At 39.0% G+C, this 24,802-nt stretch overlaps 1 protein-coding gene across 3 annotated transcripts in view; it reads right to left on the bottom strand.

Moving 5' to 3' along the window:
- The window catches only part of PBX3 (PBX homeobox 3), a 222,155-nt gene that overhangs the window by 35,306 nt on the left and 162,047 nt on the right, over window positions 1–24,802 (bottom strand). For all 3 annotated transcript variants that reach the window (XM_025934614.2, XM_086684032.1, XM_086684031.1), the window contains exons 3-5: window positions 22,806–23,047; window positions 11,458–11,648; window positions 1,705–1,840 (exon numbers count right to left, since the gene is read on the bottom strand). In XM_025934614.2, the coding sequence (XP_025790399.1) occupies window positions 1,705–1,840; window positions 11,458–11,648; window positions 22,806–23,047 (569 nt within the window). The remainder of the gene's footprint in view (window positions 1–1,704; window positions 1,841–11,457; window positions 11,649–22,805; window positions 23,048–24,802) is intronic.

The following is a 24,802-nucleotide window of genomic DNA, read 5'->3' as shown; positions in this document are numbered from 1 at the left end:
TTCAGAGCAGAGTCAGAAGGAAACTTTTCTCTCGCTTAATACACAGCGTGTATTAAGCAACTGTATTAAGCAGGTCCTACGCTGCACAGAAAATGCTAGCATTACACTAATGAAAAGCCAGGATTGTATCGGCTTTCAAAAAAGGTATATAATCTGCGTTATTGTCCAGTGCTAACTATGGTAGAGAGGGAAACAAGAAAAAAAGAAGCAGAAGCATGAAAACACCTTAGCTGAAATTGGACCTACAGACATCCGCATTCTAGAGTCAGAAAGCTACTGTGAGAGGCGGAAAACCAGACTTGGCATCATCCACTGGTGTTTAGCATGAGTCTGATCCTCTCACTAATGTTCAGGGAAAATGCACACACCAGAAAAACACCCGCTTAATTTCATCTTCTCTGTCTGACCCAGCATATTATACTGTTCCCTTAATAGTTCAAGTGGCAGTGAGCACTACACAACCCAGATAGGGATGTTTTAGAGATGTCCTCATAAGTTGGTAACTCAAATCAATTATAGGCCATTTCAAACTCAGCAAGACGAATCAGGACAAACACTATTCCGTAAGAGAATGACAATAACTCTTAAATGATAGCTTAATTATGAATCTATGATTGTTCTAGAGGTTCTGTGAAAAGTAATGCCAAAACAGAAGCTGGAAATCATCTCAAGCCCAGACTTTAATCCCTTAAATAACAATGACTTAAAATACTGATATAAAACTTTCACTGGACTCTGAAGGGGATCTCTAATATCTTGGACTTCAGATGTACAGCAGGAATATTAACTTAGAAACTACCTTAAAATGCTTGTGTCCTATGATCAATAGGAAACACCAAAATTTCTGCCAAGGGTCAGCTTTTCCTTAAGTTCCATTGCAACAGCTGGTTGGTAATTACTACATTTCCGTGCTATAAAGAAATGCTATTCTGATGTCCGTGTATAAACAACAGTATGAGTACTAAAATAAAATTATATTTTAGAGTTAATGCCAGTAAAACATACTTATTTGTTTAAGGAGGTACAGTTGTTTATTTATTTGTCTCCAGTCCTCAATCAAATACCAGTCTATCTGCCTCAAACTAAATGTATTTTTGTTAGATGATGACAGCTAATTTCAGGGCCACAATTTATTACAAATAAACATTAAAAACAAAATAAAGACGGGTATAAACTTAATTCTTCTGTTTAATGAATAACAAGGAAGCAACGAAATCCTTGGGAACCAAATATCATAGCACGGTTACCAAGAAAAGACTTAGTGAATTCCTCAAAGCTTTCACCAAAGAGTTATATTAAATTTCCTTTCGGCAACAAATAAATTGGTTTCTCACTGGTAGAAGCTTAGGTCAGTCATCTAAATCAGGGAAAGCAGGACCGTATGCCATTTACTGAAGAGTCACTTAAGTATAAACCGTGTCTCTCCCCATGGCATGTTTATGTCCTCTCTATAGAAGATTTACACTGGGGTGGTGGCTGATTATCTTGATTCCTCACAACTTAGATTAAAAAAGCGAAAAAACAAAAAAACCAACACATCACTGAAGCTTTAAAAGCTTGCATAAAAACATGGAAATATCTCTATTTTCTTTTTATCTTCTTTCACACTGGAACACGTGGATCTGAAATTCGGTGATACCGGGAAGAAAGAATAGGGTTCCTAGATTCGTAGGGAAGCGAGACAGACCCTTGGAGCCCTCTCACCTGTGACACTGTGATGCTGCATTTCTTGGCCAGCTCCTCTTTGGCTTCTTCACTGGGGTAGGGGTTACTGAGGTGTGAGTAAAAATATTCGTTCAAGATTTCGGTGGCCTGTTTACTGAAGTTACGCCTTTTTCGTCTATGACAAGAAGCAAAAGAGAATTACAGTTATAATCGGTCTTAACCAAGGAGGGATATATTGATTAGGATCATACAAAAAAGTTAGATTTCTATGTTTTAAACATTCTTAGGGTCTGATTTATCACACCAATTTGCAATTACGCTCTTGGCATCCTCCAAAGCACCGTCCAACTCGTGTTAAGATGTAGGATCACTAAAAATACAAGAATGTGAAGCACAATTATCTCTATTCTTTAAATTATGCAACAAGGATCTAATGTGTTATAGGTCCTCAGGGAAGATCCAGTTGAAACAAAGCAGGTAAGGTCTACCAGAGAGCTTAAAGGAGATCGGAGGGTTCAGGGAGAGAGTAGAAAGTTAGGGGGAAGAAAGCCATTAAACATGTATCATGGAAATGATTACAAATTATGAATTATCACAAATTATGAAGGAAAAGTATGGGCTAATGAAAGCGTCTAAGAGGGAAATCTCACATAGATTACAGAGTCCAGAGAGGTTTCCTTGAAGGAGTGACATTTAACCTGAGACCTGGAAAATGTGTAGGAGTTAGTCAAAGAGTAGATGGGAAGAGGAACGAGCAGAGAAAGTGGTCTTGAAACAGAAACAAACTTGGGAATTCCAAAGGGGTAGAGGAGACTGAAACACAGTAAAACTCAGGGAATGTGTGAGTTGAGTATGGAAGGATGGGCAGGTGCCAGATTATATAGGCTTTGTGGACCCCCTAAGAATTTTTGGATTTTATTTTAAGTGCAACAGAAAGGTATTAAAGGCTTTAAGTTTTATGGGTTTTTTTTTTTAAGTTTTTATTTTTATTTATTTTGAGAGCAAGTGGGGGAGGGGTAGAGAAAGAGAGGGAGAGAGAGAGAATCCCCAGCAGGCTCTGTGCTATTAACACTAAGTGGGGCTTGAGCCAACAGACTGTGAGATCATCACCTGAGCCGAAATCAAGAGTCAGACACTTAACCAACTGAGCCATCCAGGTGCCCTGGCTTTAAGTTTTATGTTTTAAAAACATTATTCTGACTGCAGAGAATAGTTGGAGGAGGACATGAAAGGAAATGTAGATATTTAACTGACTGAGCCACCTAGGCACCCAGAAAATGTAGATATTCAAGGGAACGCGTGCAATGATCAAATTGAAGGATGATGGGAACTTGGCATAGGGTGAGAGTAATGGAAATAAAAAAGATTCAAGATCTATCTGAAAGGTAAAAGCAGCAGGACTTGGTGATGGATTGGATGGGGGCAGTGGGTGGAGAAGACAGAGAAGGAAGGTAAAGAAAAAAAATACATTAAGGATACTGCCTGGATTAAGGCATGATTTGCTCACAAGGGAAAGAGGAGGGGAGGAATTTTTTTTTGCTGTTTTTACTGGGAAGGTGGTGACAGAGTTAGAAGACCAAATATTTATTAACAATTTATTCCAAATAGCAAAAATGTTATTTATATTTGGGTCTTGTTATTATGATTTTAAAGAATTCTAGCCTGAAAATTAGCATTTGTCAGACTTCATTTTAAGTTAGATCCTCCAGGGGCATCTAGGTGGCTCAGTTGGTTAAGCATCCGACTTCGGCTCGGATCATGATCTCACGATTCGTGGGTTTGAGCCCTGCGTTGGGCTCTGTGCTGACAGCTCGGAGCCTGGAGTCTGCTTAGATTCTGTGTCTCCCTCTCTCTCTGCCCTCCCCCACTCATGCTCTATCTCTCTCTGTCTCTTATAAATGAATAAATGTTAAAAACAAAATTTTAATTAGATCCTACAGCAGAGTGCCTGGGTGGCTCAGTTGGTTACATGTCAGACTTTGGTTCAGGTCATGATTTCATGGTTCGTGGGTTCGAGCCCTACATCGGGCTCTGTGCTGACAGCACAGAGCCTGGAGCCTAGTTCAGATTCTGTGTGTGTGTCTCTTTCTCCATAGTAAATAGACATTAAAGAAATCTTTTCAAATAAATTAGATCCTCCAGTAACTAGAAAGTACTTTCTCCAAATAATTTTCTTAACACTGTCTTCCAAATAATCATAATGATCTTCTCACTTGTGCTATCCTATACTCAGGAAAGAGTCAGTAGGCAGTTGTAAAATGTGTAGACCCTATGAGATTCTCCTAGTTAAAATGATGTCACTAACATGGCAGGTTAAGTATGTGATCTACGTCTCCACATTAAGGGAGAGTCAAGGGAGGAAGAAATCTAGGCCTGATCAAAACATCTCAGGTTATGAGTCCTGAAATTTCCTAATTTCAATATATTTTGGAAGCTTAAACCGTTGGTCGTTTCCTGAAGGATGAAGAAGAGATTCAAGATCTATTTGGCAATTAAAAGGATGTGATGATGAATTAAAAGGGGGAGGTGGTGAGGAAAGACAGAGAAGGAAGGGAAGGAAGGGAAGGGAGAGAAATACTCCAAGAACAGCAGGTGGGACTTTTGCAACAGCCATGCATTCCTTTGACATGGGGGCACTTTGAAGAGGCACCTTCTGCCAGTAGGTGTGTGGGTGAGTAGGGTGGAAAAGGTCTAGAATAGATCTTGAAACTGTCAAATCTATAGATGATTATCTGGCTCACAGATCATATTTGTTGAGACCATACAATAATGACCTACTCATGAAAATCTAAGTTTCTGGCTTCTTATGAAAATTTGGAAGATCAGTCACATGGGCCCCACCTTCTCAGAAGCCAGCCACAGGCTTATTCTAAGTGATGACTGTGCCCTCAGATAGGCACTCATCTGTTCTAATCCTCACTGTCCCTCATCCAGCCACTGCACTCGATTCCATTATACACAAGCATGTGAATCTGTGACTCTAAGTCTACAACATGGAGTCCAGAGGGCCCTTCCTTGTGAGATGGGATGCTGCACAGTTCCTGAATGGTTGAATAAAGCCAATTAGATCACGATGATAACAATAATAATAACAATAATAACAACAATAAATAAAACATGGAGTCTAGCAGCAAGACCGAGGCTACACTGGAGGGGATGACACAAGGGCATTTCTTTGGGAAATGAAGGGAGGAATGAGCAGGAAGCTACCTGGGAAAGTGAAAATCAGCTTAGCTCATTTGTCGACTATGCCTGGGAATGATTTTACCAAACAATGAAAAACCTTGGAGAAAAACTCTCTGGGCACAGCAGAATCCCTCACCCCAGGGACACTGACCGTGCCCAAATTACTAGAGCACCTTCGACCAGAAGAGCCGAGGGCCGAGGCAAATTTATTCCTGAAAGGTTTGCACTGGTACACACTTCGGCTTGTCCAGTTACCAGGACAATGTGAGTGTGGCTCTACAAAAAGCCACAGTGAGCAAGGAAATCCCATGATCTGAAAGAGCATGTTTGCCTACAGTGGGAAAGCCTGGCCTCCCCAGTGCAGGAGCTTGTAAGAGGCGCCAGAAGAACACATGGAACCGAAAAGCGGCGCCTGCATTCACTTGAAGGCATTAACACTGAAGGACTTGCTGTTATACTTTGTTTTTTAGGAAAACATTCTGTAGGAAATGCCCATTAAGCATCCCCCTAAATTTCATTCCCCCCAGGGTTTGGCATACTCTAAATGGCTGCGCCTGAGGCCAGTGTGCCCTGGGGACTGGGTCCCAGGGCTGCGTCCCATCAGCATCACAACAGCACTAACAGCAGCCTCTGCGGGAGAAGGGGCTCTGCTCCAAGCTCTGCCACCTTCCTATTCCACCTCCGCTCACCCTGGCTTGTTAACACCCTTCCTCTTCTTGGAGGAGAAATAAATCATTTAGGTGTATACATTATGAATGTGGTTATGTTTAAAAAAAAAAAAAAAGGAAAGAAAAACACACATGTTAACGAGAATGGGAAAGTCTCAGTAGAAATAAGGATAGCAATTGTAAGGAAGGATTCTTTTCTGAAGGAAGTACTTTTAAATATCTCTGTTACGTAATGTTTCTTATCAAAATATTCAAAACTGAAAAACAGTTTCGAAACATTTCTTGTTTTCTGACACTACCTCAGCTCTTTGATTTGAGCTATCAAGAAGTATTACGTGGAAACATGCATTCATCTGGTTGGTCAATAAATTACCTTTTGCAGCTTATTATGTTTAAGACGCTTGCTGGATTATAGTGGGGAGTGTGAATGTTCAAGAGTTGGCGGTTGCTTTCAATGACAACGTGGCTTACTCGGGAAGAGAAATGTTCCTGAAAAGCTGTAAGAAAGGCAGTCTGAATGAAGTTTGGTCTAGAGAATTGCCAAAGTGTGCTATCAGGGTTGAAGAGAAGGCAAGGACGAGTCCAGGGATTCCAGTGAGCTTCCTAAAAAGGGAGCATTTAGGCTGGGCCTGGAAGGATAAGCAAAGTCTCACTAAATCAACAAACACAAGTGCTTGCTCCACTCCAGGCTCCATGCTGGGCACCCTCACAGATGACAGATCACTGGTGACCAAGTTGGGGATAGGGTTGGGAGAACAGGGTTTACTGTGGAAGGCCAGGGATGAGGGTTGGGGAGGGGGAGGGAAGGAGATGGGATGGTGGCAGGATAAGTAGTTCTAGTCAGAGGAAACAGGTAAGACCACGAGGGATTTCATTTTGGATTCAACACAGGAAAGAACAATTCAATGATATGATGAGAGCACTAAAAATGTTCAAACTTTGATCTAATAATTCCATTTCTGAGAATTAATCCTTAGGAAATAACCCGAAAGATCAAAAAGTTTCAATGCATAAAGATTTTCACTGAAACACTAGTTTCCACAAAAGTCTGATTATGTGGGTGCCTGGGTGGCTCAGTCGGTTAAACGTCTGACTTCAGCTCAGGTCATGATCTCACGGTCTGTGAGTTCGAGCCCTGCGTTGGGCTCTGTGCTGGCAGCTCAGAGCCTGGAACCTGCTTCAGATTCTGTGTCTCCCTCTCTCTCTGCCCCTCCTCTGCTCATGCTCTGTCTCTCTGTCTCAAATTAAAAAACATCAAAAAATTTTGGAAAAAAAAATCTGATTATGGGTGCTTGGGTGGCTCAGTTGGCTAAGCCTCCAACTCTTGGTTTTGGCTCAGGTCACGATCTTGCAGTTCATGAGTTTGAGCCCTGCATCAGGTTCTGTGCTGACAGCATGGAGCCTACTTGGGATTCTCTCTCTCCCTCTCTCTCTCTCTCTCTCTCTTGCTCTGCTCCTCCCCTACTCATGCGTGCATGTTCTCTCTCAAAATAAATAAATAAACTTAAAAAAAATCTGTTTAAAATAGTATCCTCTTTCCATCATTTTCTCTTCCCTTATATCGCTTTATTTTCTTCACAGCACTTATCCTGTTACATCTCACTGCATAATTGAATAGAATTGTATAGCACACAGGCATACTGCAATTTTAACAAAGTGAAGGTTTGTGGCAGCCCTGCATTGAGCAAATCTGTCGGAGCCATTTTTCCAAGTGTTTTTGCTCATTTGGTGTCTCCGTGTCAGATTTTGAGAATTCTTGCGATATTTCAAACTCTTATCTTATTATTATAGTTGTTATGGTGATCTGTGATCAGTGATCTTCGATGTTACTACTGTGACTGTTATTGGGTGCCAAGAAGCACACCCATCTAAGACAGCAAACTTAATAAATGTTGTGGGTGTTTGGACTGTTCCTTCCCCCGACTCTCTCCATCTTGCCAGGCCTCCCTATTCCCAGAGACACAACAATATGGCATTAGGTCAATGAGTAACCCTACAATGGTCTCTAAGTATCCAAGTACAAGGAGTGAAAAGTACATGTCTCTCACTTGAAATCAAAAGGTAGAAATGACTGAGCTCAGTGAGGAAGGCATGTCTTTATTAAGCTTAGTAAGACAGCCAAAACCCAGGCCTCTTGAGCCAGTCAACCAAGTTGTGAATACAAAGGAAAAGTTGGGGTTTTTTATTAAAAAAATTTTTTTTTAATTTTATTTTGGGAGACACAGCATGAGCCAAGGAGAAAGGCAGAGGCACAGAGAGAGAAAGAGACAGAGAGAGGGAAAAAGAGAGAATGAGAATCTCAAGCAGGCTCCAGGACCAGTGCAGAGCCCGTTGTGGGGCTCAATCCCACAACCCTAGGATAGCGACCTGAGCCAAAATCAAGAGTCAGACATCCAACCGATGGAGCCACCCAGGCTCCCCAAAAGGAAAAGTTCTGGAAGAAAACTGAATGTGGTCTTTCAGTGAACACATGAATGGTAAGAAAGTGAAAACAGCCATATAGTTGATGGAAAAAGTTTTAGCGGTCTGAATGGAAGCTCAAACAGGCCAGAACATATGCTCTGAAGCCAAATTCTAACTTAGAACAAGGCTCTTTTTTCAATTCTGTGAAGGCTAAGAGAGGTGAGGAAGCCGCAGAAGAAAAGTCTGAAGCTAGTAGGGGTTGGCTGGTGAGGTTTAAGGAAAGAAGCCATCTCTATCACAGAAAAGTGCAAGACGAAGCGGCAAGTGCTGATATAGAAGCTGCAGCAGGTTAACTGGAAGAACTGGCTAAGATAGTTAATGAAGGGGACTCCACTAAACACCAGATTTTCAATGTAGGCCAAAGAGCCTTCTATTAGAAGAAGATGCCATCTAGGACTTTCATAGCTAGAGAGGAGAAGTCAATCCTGGCTTCAAAGCTTTAAAGGACAGGCTGTGGCTCTCTTGTTAGGGCTAATGCAGCTGGTGACTTTAAGTTGAGGTCAGTGCTCGTTGACCATTCCGAAAATTGCAGGGCCCCTAAGCATTATGCTAAATCTACTCTGCCTGGGCTCTATCAGTGGAACAACAAAACCTGGCTGACAGCACCCCTGTTTACAACATGGTTTATTGACTATCTTAAGCCCACTGTTAAGACCTACTGCTCGGGAAAAAAAGATTGCTTTCAAAATATTACTGCTCATTGACAATGCACCCGGTTACCCAAGAGCTCTAATGGACATGGACAATGAGATTATGTTTTCACGCCAACTAACATAATATCCATTTTGCAGCCCATGGATCAAGGAGCAATTCTGACTTTCAAGTCTTATTGTTTAAGAAATACATTTTGTAGGAGTGCCTGGGTGGCTCCGTAGGTTGTTTCTGACTTCAGCTCAGGTCACGATCTCACGGTTCATGGGTTCGAGCCCTGCACTGGGCTCTGTGCTGACAGCTCAGAGTCTGGAGCCTGCTTCTGATTCTGTGTCTCCCTCTCTCTCTGCCCCTCCCCTGCTCATGCTCTCTGTCTCTCAAAAATAAATAAATGTCAAAAAAAAAAAAAAAGAAATACACTTTGTAAAGATACAGTGGCCATAGATGGTGATTCCTCTGATGTATCTGGACAAAGTAACTTGAAAACTCTCTGGAAAGGATTCACCATTCTGAGGCCATTATGAACATTTGTGATGCATGGGAAGAGATCAAAACATCAACATTAACAGGAATTTAAGGGAAGTTGATTCCAGCTCTCATGATTTTTTAGTGGAGGAAATCACTGCAGATGTGGTGGAAACAGTAAGAGAACTAGAATTAAATGTGGAGCCTAGAGATGGGGCTGAGTTGCTGCCAACTCATGAGAAAACTTGAATGGATGAGGAGTTGCTTCTTATGGATGAGCATAGAAAGTGATTTCTTGAGATGGAATCTACTCTTGGTGAAGAGGCTGTGAAGATGGTTGAAATGACAACAAAGGATTTAGACTATTTTATTTTTATTTTCTAATTCAGAGGAGAGCGAGAGTGAATAGGGGTAGGGGCAGAGGGAGAGAGAATCTTAAGCAGGCTCCGTGCTCAGCAGAGAATCTGATGCACAGCTTGATTCCATGACCAGGGATCATGACCCGAGCTGAAATCAAGGTCGATGCTCAACCAACTGAGCCACCCAGGCACCCAAGAATTTAGAATTTTATATAAACTTAATTGATCAATCAGCAGGGTTTGAGAAGACTGACTCCAATTTTAAAAGCAGCTGTACTGTGAGTAAAATGCTATCAAACAGTATCACATGCTACAGAGAAATTGTCTGTGAAGAGTCAATCGTGCAGCAAACTTCATTGTTGTCTTAAGAAATTGCCACAGCCACCCCAGCCTTCAGCAACCATCACTCTGACCAGTCAGGAGCCATCAACATTGAGGCAAGACCCTCCACCAGCAAAAAGATTACAATTTGCTGAAAGCTCAGATATAGCTTATACTTTATACAAGCGTTTTATTTAGTCAGGGTAAATTTTTTAAAAAGCAAACCAAATTATGCATATTGTACTATCACAAAAACATTTTTTAAAAGCCCCCAAACCAGAAGGAAACATATTAAAGCATTTACAGTGAATTTTTTTCTTTAGGTAGCAAAAATGCGGTTGTCTTTTATCTTTCAGCTTTCTATTCTATAGGTTTTCCAATTTTCCATACTGAGCTTGGGATTTGTCAAATAGGGAAAAAACACAAAACTTTAAAAAATCTTAACAAAAAAGTAAGCAGGTGAGAACAGGTCACATTAGGCCTTAAGTGCTAGGTTAAGTAGCGTGTGAGTTATCCAGCATGGAAAAGCTACTTGTGATTTTTAAGGCATCACAGAGATGCTGCAGAAACAGAAACGGGGTGTGGAAGAGGGGTGAGAAAGGGATTGAGGCTGGAGACAGGGAGGCACAGGAGAGGCCTGCGCTGGTCCAGGTACAAAACGGTAGGCAAGGACTGAGCGGTGTGTGGGCAGGAAGAGTGAGCTAATGTGAGAAGGGCTGAAAACTGGTGACTAATTCAGTACGGAAGAAGAAGGAAGTGGAAATGATCTGGGGCTTTCCTTAACTAGAACAGTAGTATAGTTGGTGGCATGTGTTTCTTTGTTGGGCCCTAAGGCAGAGCTCTGGCGTGAACACCCTTCCACAACCTGTTTTCCAGTTGAGAAGCTAACTTATTTTCTTCAATGTTGCAAAATGTGGATGATAATTACCACCTCTGTCAGATTGCAAGGGAGAGAAAGCAAAACAAATCAGAAACTCCTTTCCAAAGCTGAAGGCTGATCACAAGCTTTAGCAATGCCCAAGAGGCATCCCTGCTGAGGCAGCATGTAGCAGGAACGTGACAATTCAGTTACGTCACCCAGTAGGTCCAACACACCATATACAATTGATTAACTCCTGCAAAACTCGGTGAACGTTTCAGATAAAAGGGGAATTGTTATCCCTACAGGAGAAACTGACAGGCTTTCTTCCTTGATTTGGAGCAAGGATAGGTGGAGTTTTGTGGTAATTGCTATGAACTACAACACCACTTCCTTCTTGGGGACACTAGTATTTCCAAATATTTTCTTATAATGTGCACAGGTGATGTAACATCAAGAAATTCTTAGACCACAAGCCTTTGTTAAAGTACAGAGTTACACATACTGAAAATTATCCTTAAAAATACTTTGTAGCATCAGAATTATAGGCTCCATCTTCCTAAGTCATTAGTAGCAGCACTAAATCCTGTTTCCTGAGTCACCAAACTGGTAGCTAATAGGTCCACCCCCAAACAAGAGGAACCTTGACAGTGCAGGCACCATGAGGTGATATTAGCTATCCATTGTAGAGAAGAGCTCTTATACCCAAATTAAAGAAGAATCTAAGACCAACTGGCCAGTTTTACAGAAAATAATATACAAGGAGTGAAAGGGGGGGGGGGGGGGGAAAGCCATGCAACAGATTTGTGGCCTCACATACCTGGCATCAAGGAACCTTGATCTTAAAATCATAACTGCTTCACAAGTGCTTTGTTTGAGCTGCATCTGAATGGAACTAAATTTTCGATGGATGATGCCCACCATTCTTTCAATTTCTTTTGGGGAAATGGGACGTGTTCTACTCTGCTCTCGGAGAAGGTTCATCACATGTGTAGTGAATTCATTACATGCCTGTAAAGGGGAAAAAAAGTCACTCCTTAGGAATCTGGTATTTTAGATTATCACACCCAAACATGAACATCTAAATTTCCACCTCATTTGCAATTGCCAGTGGTGTTATGCAGTGGGTAGGGTAAAATGAAAACTAAGACACTTGTCAAATGGCAGTGGTAGTTAGATGGGGCAGCAAAGAATTCTGAAACTACGAATGGCCTGGACATGCAAAGGAGGCATATCGCACTCAACTGTCCTTCCCCTCACCCTTTTCCCAGTTCCAAAATGAGGTTTTCCCACTGGAGGATATGCTCTACCAACTCCTATGGATAAGTAGGAATATACGTTTATAGTCAATACTAAGCACATCTTATTTTCTCTGGGGTTCCACATTTATTCAACAAATGTTTACAGAAGGACTATGGAGTGCAAACTCTTCCCGATGCTATTAAGGTATAGAGAAAGGAGCAAGATGTGGACCCGGCCTTTACTATGATAAAATAAATATATAAAAAATTCTCAAACAAGGCGGTCTTTCCAAAGTGTCACAGGAAGATATGAATAAGTGTTTCCTAAGTTCCAAGGAAGGAGTGTCCTCCTGTGGAGGCAGAGATCACATCAGGCTTCATGGCACAGTGACATTTGGGCTTTAAAGAATAAGTTGGATTTTTGAAAAGTGGATAAAGATGGAAACTAGGGAAGAATGCGAGGCACAAGAAAAACCACGGAAATAATATGCAGCAAGTTCAGAGGATGAGAGAGAGTATGTAGAGAAGAAGAGGGGATTCGGATCCATCCTGGCATGTAAAGGGCCTTGGACGTCAAGCATGCCAATGTCCCAGTAAAATTTAGCTATGGTTATCCATAGCTTATCCATAGATATGGGCCATCCGTGGAAGATGGGTAAAGCAGCTCAACTCTTCAGGGGACGTGCAGCAGGAAAAGAAGGATCAGAGCTGGGTCTCGAGCTTCTAAGTGAACAATCCTCAGCCCTTCTTTCAGTTCACCTATATTCTTTTAGACCTACAAAACCAAGTAATGGGGCCCACGCTGAAATCTAGTACTGCTTTGGTAAATAAAGCATCAGTTTACACCCTTGAATAAAAAGAACATCTTCTGGCATTTTCATTAAAAAGGCATGACGGGAGATTCTGCATCTTACTGTACAGATGCCCCTGGTAGGGCGAGCAGACAGAACAATCATTGATCACCGCAAGACACAGTCTGAAGCTGTAATAATGTCCACTTCCCTATAGATACCCTGAACATGGCTCACATATAGCACATGATGGTTTTTCTAACTGCTCATTAGAGAACTAACCTTTCAAGTAAGTTCACTGGGTGTTTCAGTTACTCTAAGCTTTTAGGGAGCTTTTCTATAAATATTTCTAAGGTGAAGTAAAATGAGTCTTGCTTATCAATGAAAGGATTTTGGGGGGTTATATCTTAGGTCTTAAGCAATTTAAGTGAGCAGTGACCCTAGGTTACACTTATGGGATTCTTTGGAGTGTAGAATTATGCATTGTACACAGTGGGCATCCAATAAACATCTATTGATTGGTCAGCCATATTACAATTTGAGAGTAATGTTGATTAACATCTGTAAATACATTGTCCCTGAACTATATGTGAGGGATTCTTAACTTGGAGTCCATGGATAAGTTTAGAATGTCTAGGAGTCCCTGAAATCTTATCCAAGTTGTGTGTGCCTGTGTAATACCTGAAGGGACAACTGTGGAGTTTTGTTTTCAGATTCTTAGCCAGTTTATAACTAAATAAGGCTATGAACTATTGTCCTAGGTTACGAGTCAGTAAAATGTCAAGGAACTGTGTAGCTCTAAAACCAGAAGTTCTATCTTTAAGGACACCAAAATAAAAACAGACTTAAGACTGTCCCCCATTATATTACTTTAACTACCTTAGGCCAAACTGAAAACAAGCGGTCATCCTGACAAGAAATATATGTACTTATTTTTTCTTGTGCTTTCTCTAAAGAGATGTTCATAAAATTTCAAAATGATATAACTTGACAAACTCTACCCCTCAGTTTTGTTATCAGTAAAATGAAGAAAATTAGACTAGAACTATGTCCCTACACTGGGATCAGAAAGTATGTACTTCAACAGCTAGTTCCAGAGAATGTTAATACATGGTCCCAAAATATAGTATATTTGGAAAATGCAGAGTTAAGCAAAAATTTTTAAGTTTTTTTTTTTTTTTTTTTGCAAGACTCCTCAATACTAACACAGCAATATGCACAATAAATCTTCAAGGGGGAATGGTATAGCCAACTTTTCCCAAATAAATTTGGTTATAAAACCTCTTTTCTCTAGAGGAGTGCTGTCCAAAAGAAATATATCGCAAGCCACATATAAAATTTGAAAAAACCTCTCATAGCCACATTAAAAAAATAAAAAGAATCAGGTGAAATTAATTTTAAAAATATATTTTATTTAACCCAATATATGAAAACTATGAACATTTCAACACATAACCAATATTTAAGAAACACAGTTAGTGACGTATGTTACATCATCTCTTTTGGTTCACTTTCTAACCCGGTATGTATTTTACACTTATAGCACATCTCAACTCATACTAGCCAGATTTCAAGTGCTCGACATCTACACGTGGCTAGTGGTAACTGACTGGACAGCAGAGCTCTATAGCATCTTGGGGACCAATGTGCTAAGAAAAACTCTTTGGGAAACCGAATACTAAGTAATCTTTGATGCTTCTTTGTTTATCCTTCACCACCCTGCATTCACACAAACACACGCAAAGAGAAAGTTTCATTTATGAATGTCCTTGGTGAAGCAAGAGAAATTATTCATCTTATTATATCCCAGCCCTTCACTAGGTCGTTAATATTCTGTGTGACAAAATGGGAAACAAACAAAAAGCACTCTACTGCATATCAACAGACAGTTACCTTGAGAAAAAGCAGTTACGTGATTGTTGAAGTTGTGAGCTAAAGCTGCTTTTTTCATGGAACACCATTTTTTTTAAAGCAAAACCAACAAATTCTGATTATTCAGACTTGGGTATTTGGCAGATGCCCTCAAAAATGAACAAACTGCGCTTGTCACGTAAAGGTAAAGAGCTGACAGTAGTGTCTGTCATAATGAATTTGAGCTTTCAAGTGAAAATTAGAATTTTGGAAAACTTGCATCCACCACTGTTAGCTTAACAGTTTCTCAGTGGACTTTCTGATTAGTTTGATGTTGATACTAATAAACGTATTTTGGTATTATATAATGAAATGTGTCAACACTGGAAGATATACGTAACTCAGTGAACCAATACTTTCCAAATGATCAATGCATGATGTTACAAAAATATGCATAGGCAGAAGATCCATTCCAAGTGCATATTAGACCAATGGATTTGAAAGGAACAGAGTACAAAGAGTTAATTGATATGGGTTCAGACTGCACTGTAACTAACCTTTAAGAAATTACAGCTTGCCGAGTTTTGGTGTAATATCAAAGAAGAAAATCCACAACTATCTGAAAATGCTATTACCACTCCTGCCTTTTCCAATGACATATTTGTGTGAGGCCAGATCCAGATGTTCTTTGTATTATTTCAACCACAATGACAACAGATTGACTACAGAAGCACATTTAAGATCCAGGTGACTTCTATTGAGCCCAACATTAAAGAGTTTGCAAGAATATAAAAACAATGTCATTCTTCTCAATAGATGCTGAGGCTTTGGGGAAAATAACAGGTTTTTACAAAAATGGTATTTAGGTTAACATATAATGATTCATTATTGCTATTTTAAGATTAATGAATGAATCCTTTTAATATTTCTGAGTTTTAATTTCTATTATAATAAATGTTGACAGATATAATCCACCAAACAAAAGCTCTTGAGGGTCTCCAATAAGTTCTAAGAGTCTAGGTCTAGGTCTTAAGACCAAAAGGCTGGAGTACTGCTGCACTGGAGTATGGAAGCGTTTGTAATTTGCACACAGAACATTGCAAATTCCTAAAAATCTAGCTTGCACATTATAGTAACATATATCTGTGACAGGGTGTACGTCTTGATAAATAATTCAAAACTCCTATGTGAATGATCCTTGAGATGCAAGCTCTCTTACGTTATTCTCTGGCTGCATTTTAATCTCTCCAGAAAGAAAGTTTGCCTATGGTTTCTAGGAAGCAAGTGAGGGAAAAAAAGGGTTAAAAGCAAAAAGTTTCTGCATCTAAAAACTCATAATTTCCTAAAACATTTGCTGAATGTCTCACAACTTATTAAGTGAACTCATCTATGAATGCAAATGCTGATTAGCAATTTGGCAATAGCCCAACATTCACAGAATTCACATAGCTTTTCTTTAAACCAGTAGTTCATACATGATTAATTAGAACATCTCATTTATGTAGTGTGCACTTTAGCTCATTACTCTAAGTAAAATTCGTTAAGTATTTACATTTAGATAATTAAAATCTGGGTACACCCTTAAGAAAGATGCATACACTTTAGGCAAAGTGATTTTTTTCCTTTATACCACTGAAAGTAAATTACAGCCTCATTTACAGCATCATCTGTACCAGTTTCAGAGCAGAGCACAGTACTGCCTCATCTTCTATTCCTTAAAAGGTATACATTTTTTAAGCAGATAAATGCAGTAAGAATGATCAAATGATTGCAGAGTTGTTTTGAAGGGCCACCCAACCACATACTAGCATCGATGCCGTTTATAATGTGGGATGCTCATTTATCACAACCTCAATCACACTTACAAGACTAGAGTATTAAAATAGACATTGGAGAAATTTTTCATTGCCTTATTATTTTTCCAGGTGAAATTATCGGTTAAAAAAATTTCTGGTCATGGGGCGCCTGGGTGGCGCAGTCGGTTAAGCGTCCGACTTCAGCCAGGTCACGATCTCGCGGTCCGTGAGTTCGAGCCCCGCGTCAGGCTCTGGGCTGATGGCTCGGAGCCTGGAGCCTGTTTCCGATTCTGTGTCTCCCTCTCTCTCTGCCCCTCCCCTGTTCATGCTCTGTCTCTCTCTGTCCCAAAAAAAAAAAAAAAAAAAAAAAAAAAAAAAAAAAAAAAAAAAAAATTCTGGTCAATGTCCACAATACAAATGTAGTAACACCTTGGTTAATTAGAATATTTAGGAAATGAGAGTTTCGACTCCTTGAATTTTCTGAGCTAAAGCAGTGGCAGAAGCCTCTTTTTCTTTTAATCCAGATGTTGAAACTATCTAGGATGCATTTTTGCTTGTGTTTTAAAACACACATTGCAAGAACATAGTTAACTGAACATAAAGTATGAAAAGATCTGCCTGATAAAAACATTTTCAATCAATTCTTTAAATTTTTTTTTTCAACGTTTTTATTTTATTTTTGGGACAGAGAGAGACAGAGCATGAACGGGGGAGGGGTTAGAGAGAGAGGGAGACACAGAATCGGAAACAGGCTCCAGGCTCCGAGCCATCAGCCCAGAGCCTGACGCGGGGCTCGAACTCACGGACCGCGAGATCGTGACCTGGCTGAAGTCGGACGCTTAACCGACTGCGCCACCCAGGCGCCCCTCAATCAATTCTTATTATGAGCCTTTCTCCTTGTCATTGGTTCCCTTCTCCTTAAAAACCCAAAACCAGTTAAGGATTTGAACTATTTGGATAATGTTTTTAATGATATTTATTGGCTAGTAAAACTGTCTCCTCAATATCCATACATATTTCATTTACACTCAAAGTTTTCAGAGTGCCGAGTTAAAGTTTTGTGGCGGTGTTTTTCAGTTGTGAATTCAAGACTCAATCCCTTTCTTGCCTGTAAATTCACATCAACAAATGTAAAAATATAAAATCAGACAGTGAGCAAGCACTGACTTTAGAGGAAGCTTTAAAATGGGTAAGTGATCAGATCTAACAACCGAATTGGTCTTTTGTAACCATCTAGAGAAGCTGACTGTAGTCAACAGATCATGATACCCCCATTCTAAAATCCACTTTTCAAAGAGAATAAATCTCTATTAAAAGTTATTGCCTCTCAAATTTGCATGCATCCATTTTCTAGATGTCTTTATAACCTTGCAAGTAACTCTGGTCCAATATCATAGATTTTGTATTTATGGAATGTTTATTAAATCAACAAATTCTTTTTGTTTTGGATAAAAGTCAACACCTAAAGATTTTTCCTAATCCAAGTGGAATGAGACAAATATGTGTAAGGAGCAGCCACAAAGATGAAATATCTACTGTACCTCAACACTTCTTACCTAATTACATGATTTAGGGACCTATCTCATAAGGGTTTCATAAGGATTATATTATACATGCTAAGGTCTTTGCACAGAGCCTAGGATGTAATTAATATTTAATAAATGGCAGTTATTGTTGACAATGAAAATGGCAATTTTATGAAATTCATATTTTGTATATGTTAACTATTATGCAAGCAGTCCCTACTCTGATTACCTAATACAGTTAATATAGTCAGGCCTTCCCACTTCCTGAATTATACAGACAGAAGCTGAAAACAAAAGAGTATTCACATATTAAAACAAGTCATTTGATTAATCAAGTTTGTGGTCAAAGAGACATTTGGTACATAGAGCTAATAATGCAGAAACTTGGAGGAAAAAAAGGGGAACATTCAAACACACTTTCCAGCCAAGGAAAAGACCCAGCATGAAAGCTGACAAGAAGTAAAACCTTTCCCTTGGAGCAATCGGTGACAAAGCCTTGCTTGGGAAAATGAAATATAAAGTTTCCATCAGATAGTACCCTTTTGTCTGTCCGGCCTCTTAAGCTACACAATCTCTCATGTAATAACATCAGTATTTTTTTTAACCTGATAAAAACAAAACTCCTTTACAAGCAAAGGAGATTTTGCCAGCAAATGTAAGCACATAATGTTGAGATCCTCGAAAAGCACAAGGACATGCTTTTACAATGGTTTAGGCTCCACACTCAATTTCCGTTCCTCCCACGATTAAGTCCTTGCAGTCTGAAAGTCCTGTAGTAGCTAAACATTACCTGGTTAGTCTTGGGCACATTTGGTGTACATGCTTGCTTCCAGTGCTTTACCTGATTTGAGGTGAATTCAAAAGACATCTGTGAACTCGGGAAGCAGGTTCCCAGATGCTCGGGGAGGGTTGGGACCCTTACAACACTTTTGCCTTCAGCAAAAATGTATTTCAATATAATTATAGTAGATAGCTTTCAATATGTCATCTCTATTATAGCAGCTGTAAATTATGAAGTGAATTGCCTGTGTACAAGCATTTCTTCTCGTACAAGCAAAGTGGGAGAGCGGCACAGGGCATGATATATCTTTTTCTTTTTAACTGAGAGCAAATGTCTAAGTCAAATTTCATTTGCAAAAACCATGTGTCCATTTCCCTTTGGAAGAGAGGTGGAGGAAGCCAGAAGACGCTCAGTTCTTAAAATCAGGCTTCCCAGGACCCTAGGCTCAAGTTCATTAGGAATTCACTTATTCTAATAGTTGGGCCCTTACTTGTAAGACTATATTTGAAAGGTAGTGTAAAAGCATTTTTCAAAACTTGTAGCTGCTCAACAAAAAGACAAAGAAGCAACCGTTTTTTTTTGTTTTTTGTTTTTCATTAGCCAAAGAGGGAAGCAATGTACCCCAAACGAAGTGTTGTAAGACAGGAGCTGCAAACTCTGGAAAATTATATATTCCTGTTGGGTGTCAGAATCAACAAGAGAAAAGTAAAATAGTTTTGTTTCGTTTTGGGTGGTAGTAATATTCAAGAACCTTACTGTACTATATATTCTATGCCTAATATTTCAAAAGTGTGTATAAGTGAATTTAGATGGTTATCATCAAAAATCATTTTATCTGAGCCTATGTAACGAAGACATATGATCAAAGGATATTTTCTGGAGGGAAAAAAAGGACAGGATTTTAAAGACCGTACCATTCCTAAAACACACACATGAAACCGAGCCTTGTGGCTTGGATTTAATTTTGCTCAAAGTGTAGCTCTAGTCTGCTTAGCTTTGTAAATGTGGCTGTGCTTATAAGGTACTTTAATTTACTGCAGTGGTAGTGTTTGTTAATTTTATGGCAATCTAAATCTAAACAGGCTTCAGATACATTTTCATTACAGCTTCGTTGCAAAACACAGTAGAGTGAATAGCTCTAAGATTCCAATGTAGTTTATTTCTCTCAGTAAAAGACTCAACACAATTTTCTGATGAATCCACTGCCTTAACATGTATGTTCTTCCTATTTACTAACAGGCTTCTGTCACTTGGAATACCTGTGTTCACTTTTAGGAGGAAAAATATGCTTTCTGGAAAGTGATTAAGATAGTTGTTTTTTCCAGCTGTATTCTGATCCCATTCTAAATGCAAGTCCACATGGGCAAATGAGAAACAACCAGAATGTACTGAATTATTTTCCAATTCTATGTAAGTAGCAAGCATAATTCAATGGAAATGGAAGGTATATTGTCAGAAATTGATTTCAATACCTGATTTGGGCACTAACCCATTGGACAAATCATTTAACTTGAGTCTCATTTTCTCATCTATAAAATAGAAATGATAATGCCGTCTATTTTGGAAATGCCATCCCCTCATCTCACTTGGTTCTGCTTAGCCCTCCTAGTTGCTCCAAAGCATATCCCTAGGAGGTCTATCCCAGATAAAGCCTACAACTTGTATACCAAACACTTGTAAAAAGCAAACAAACAAACAAAAAAACAATTGACTATCTTCTGTTAAAACTCACTGATCTAATAACTTAGGAACTACAGACAGAAGAGCTATAAAATCCAGCCCCAAAGACAACTCAAGAGAAATAAATGCTGCTGTGTTGTTTCTAGAACTGAAAATTCAGAACCTACAGAAGAAAATCTGTAAACTTAAATTCTGTTATTCAGCCAACCAGTCATCACACTCCATCTATTTATTTGTTCATAATACTGCAGCGACTTCATGTCTGTATTTTTCCTTCCGAAAGTGTTAAAAATGAGCAAGGAAATACATACTTAAACGGTTTTTATTAGGTTACTGAATATATTGGGAAATAAGATTCATCATTATACTCATTATTTAAATTTTAAACTCATTATTTCCCAATATGATATTTAATCCAAAAATTCCAAATATACATAGTATAGATTAACTTATGAAGAACTTGTGTGTATTCTCAAAGGAAAAGCAAAGAAATCCCCCTGGTGACAGTGACTAATGACAGCCTCACCTAACTTCCAGCAGGGCTACAGACGAAGTTGATGTGAAGAACCATGGCAGGAGACAGTAAGGAAAATCACCTTAATTTCTGAGCCAAAAAAGTCGGGCCATTTGGTCCCTAATACTATATAGATCTTTCCATGCAAGGTGACTGGTGGTATTTATTTAGTAAGTATGTATAGATGTATTTAACAAAGTTATGCGATTAAGATTATGCTACAAATTGGAATCATTTTCTTCTGTTTATGCTCAGGGCAACTTTTTCAACCATGACTTATTTTGTTTACTCTCAATTATTCATATGTCAAATCAGAAAGCTCCATTTTTTTGCACATACACACACAAGATAATTTTTCCAAAATTCTTATTTGCACATCTTCCACCAAAAATTCCTACCAACGAGACTAGAGATACAGTTTGAGACCCCAGAAAGTACTATTCAGAAAAAAAAACAAACCCATATCTTATAATATTAATTTATATTATATTTTAACATAAAGCTACATAAATTTTCTACCCTTCCTCAAAACACACTCACCTCTGGAACAGAATCCTACATTTGCTTAATGCCACCACATCCAGAATACTTGAGAAGACAATGAAAAAAATGACATATACTACTGAAACTACGCAGGGAACTCAGAAAAAAAATCAGTAATAAAACTGACCAGGAGACCCACATCTTACTAAAGTGTTCCGACTTTAAGAAGTGCCTGACTGTACAGAGAAGTGTCTGTGGATGAAATGGTATGATGCCTAAGCCTTGCTTGAAAACACTCCACCAAAACCAGAACAAGGTAGGTAGGTAGGTAGGTAGGGTGTGTGTGTGTGTGTGTGTGTGTGTGTGTGTGTGTGTGTGTGTGTGTGTAATAGGCAAAATAAGGTTGGCAAAATACTGACATTATTTATCTGGGTGATGGATGTCCAGGCAGTGTCTTATTCTAGGTTGGGCTCTATAAAACTGCCAATACTGTTTTTGACCTAAAAACTTAGCAATTTCACAGGATTCAACTTAATAATGTTATCTTTCTTTTTGGACACATTTTTTTCCCTATAATAATGGTTTTTGGTTTTTTTTTTATTATCTGCTAGTGAGAATTCTTCAAACTAAACAGGATTTCAGGTTTACTAACAACTAAAATATGTTTAAAACAAACTATCAACATTTTACCTTATTTCATTGAAGCTAAGACTTAACTTCTTTTTTCCCACCTTTTAACATCTCTGAAGTTTGGAAGCATTTTATAGTCAACGGCATGTTATAGTTAAATAGGGTAGCGTTACTTTTCCTTAGTGGTACATAAACAGTGACACAACTTAAAATCAAAGATGCCTTAGATTCAGTGAAGTATGGTTAATGTAAGTGCTGAGAATAGCATTTTTAATCTACACTCTCTTTCTAATCAGGAATTTAGCACACAATGCCTAGTATTCCCAGCCCGAGGTTACCTAGAATTATCCTGGGAGTCTCCTCTTCAGAGAGAAAGGCCAGAGCCTGCTTGCCTTGTGACGGTTAGCTCCCTCCCCTATATTCTGGCACAATCCATTAGAATTAATTCCCAGGAGGATCTGGAGCTCACAGCATAGGAGGAAGAGTTCACTGTGCAGCGCTTCCTCTGAAAGTTGTTAAAACTCATGAACAAGGCCAGTGTGTAAATGTTAATTACCCCGAGCTTTGAAGGGCACCAAGCAGTGAGGTTAGAGGGGAAGGATGGTTGCAGGTGTGGTAGTAAGGGTGCGTGAATGTGAGCAATGGGTAAAACGAAAACAAGTGAATGGGATAAAATAGGTTCAGCTTCACCTCCGAAATCTCAAAGGGACTTCATTTCATGAATCCAGCAATTCACTTGGGTTTTTGCATTGACCTTATTTATTTTGCTCTTCGTGTTAACACCTACCCCTCACAGCCCTCAGAATTGGTTAGTGCAGTCTAATGGAAGAGCAACAGAGGGTTTGTGCAGGACTATGAGAGTGGCGGCTGCTGACCTGTTCATATTTCTCCAGTTCTGTGTGATAGATTTGTCTGATCTGGGTCAATTTGGCTCTGTAATCTGAGTGTTCAATAGAGTTATCTGAAGAACCTCCAGAGGCTGCCGCGGCTGCAGCTGCTGCCGCCGATCCCCCACCTTTCTCAGGACCTGAAACCCCTTCTGCCAAAAGCATATTGTCCAGTCTCATTAGCTGGGGGTCGGGAGGGTCCTCCTCCTGGGCTCCTCTGATGCTGAGACCTTCAAGGAAAGAGAGAGACAGAGAGAGAAGAAGCGAGAAATAGGACAAATAGTGTGAGTATTTTGTTTATTTGAGAAAATGATCAAACAACATTAGTGCACTACAATTCATGCTGAGAATTTCTTTGTTCACATTTACCAATAAGCGTGAGTATGAAAATTCTTTGAGAGAATATTTACATGCATCCCAGATTTCCTAATATTACACCCTCTCAATTTATCCTAGATTGGATTGCTGGAAAAAGGTAACTGCGGCTCAGAATATTCTAATGTCAATCTTCCCAAATTTAGATGCTTTAAGCATAAAATGGGAAGGGGGTAAAAACTTTGGGATTTTGAGAGGACAAAAATAATTCCAAGGATGTCAAACAAACACGTCTAAAGGTAGTTATTCTGTTTTTTTTTTTTTCCTGTATGATTGGAAGAACAGAATCTAAAAATCCCATGGAATAATTCATTCACAAACTATATCCAAAAATTAGAAAATAAACAGAATTAGACGGGAGTCTCCATTGTATAATTTCAAGGGGAGAAGAGAAATTCATATGTTATGAAGTAATTAGCTATGCTTTAAAAGTATATATTATTGAAAAAAAAATATATATATATATATACTAGTGAATGAATTTGTTAAGCAATCTATGCAATCAGGACCCTAAATACAGTATTAAAAATGTACCATTGAAATGGCAATCCAGTGCTGGGCACAGTAGTCTCCATGTAATTTTGCTTTTAAATCAAGAACTTCCTAAGTGATGCCCAGTCAGCAACCTCATCTGAGAACTATAGATCACAGCTGACAATTCATAGGTTTAATCAGGTCACACAGGCTTTCTGCCAAGATGTTTTCAACAACACAGAAGACAAAGTTTTAAAATAATTATCATGGTATAAAAAGCACTGGAGTCATGACAGCTCAAAATCAGCATTTTCATTAATGTGTAACATAATCTAAAATATCCCAGCCCAATTAACCTCTGTAAATCTGTTTAAAAGCAGGTTCCCCACACTTAGTTACAAGGCATCTTGGGGAAGGGGGAGGAGGGGAGTTGGCATCTTGCATGTCGGCATTTGGATGCTGCCTTTTTCCTCTGTGCCTGTTGTTGTTTATCCACAGTGGTGCACACTCTGTGTCTAGTGTAACTTACATGACAGTAACATCTATAAGCTGCCAAGTACTCAGCTGAGCACCAGCTCCGTGATTTTATATGCTAACCTAAAACTACCATCAATTCTTTTAAGAACAGATTTCATTCCTAGATGTCCTGAATTACACCCACAGCATGACAGAGCTCTTGGTTGTCTTAACTCAAACACACAACTTTAATTTCCTCCCTCAAAACACTTTAAAGCTGTCACTTTCATTTAAAAATATACTTCAGAATAATTTCAACTGGGTAATAAAACTAACTCACAATAATTTAAAATTATATCTGGTGCCTGTTCAGAGGTAAATAAATAAGGTTTGAAAACTGTAATATACTAAGACAATAAATTCATTTAGGGAACCAGAAAGTTAGATAACTCTCTAAATAAGATAAAATCAGTATCAACATTGCTGCTAATCAAAAATAGAAAAACGTGTATTTGCTATTTCTTCCAGATCTGGCAAATACTGGTTACACTGGTATTTTTAATTTCACATCTTTGATTTTCTTTCCATCCAATTCACTTTGTTAGATGTTAAAATCTCATGGCTTTGACACACTTGTAGTTCCACATACTAAGTTTTTTGTGCATCTGGCATGCAGTGAG

Source organism: Puma concolor, chromosome D4, assembly GCF_028749965.1.
Source record: "Puma concolor isolate L17-30 chromosome D4, mPumCon1.1.hap2, whole genome shotgun sequence".
Classification (NCBI taxonomy): domain Eukaryota; kingdom Metazoa; phylum Chordata; class Mammalia; order Carnivora; family Felidae; genus Puma; species Puma concolor.
This window is presented reverse-complemented; position numbering and strand designations above follow the sequence as displayed.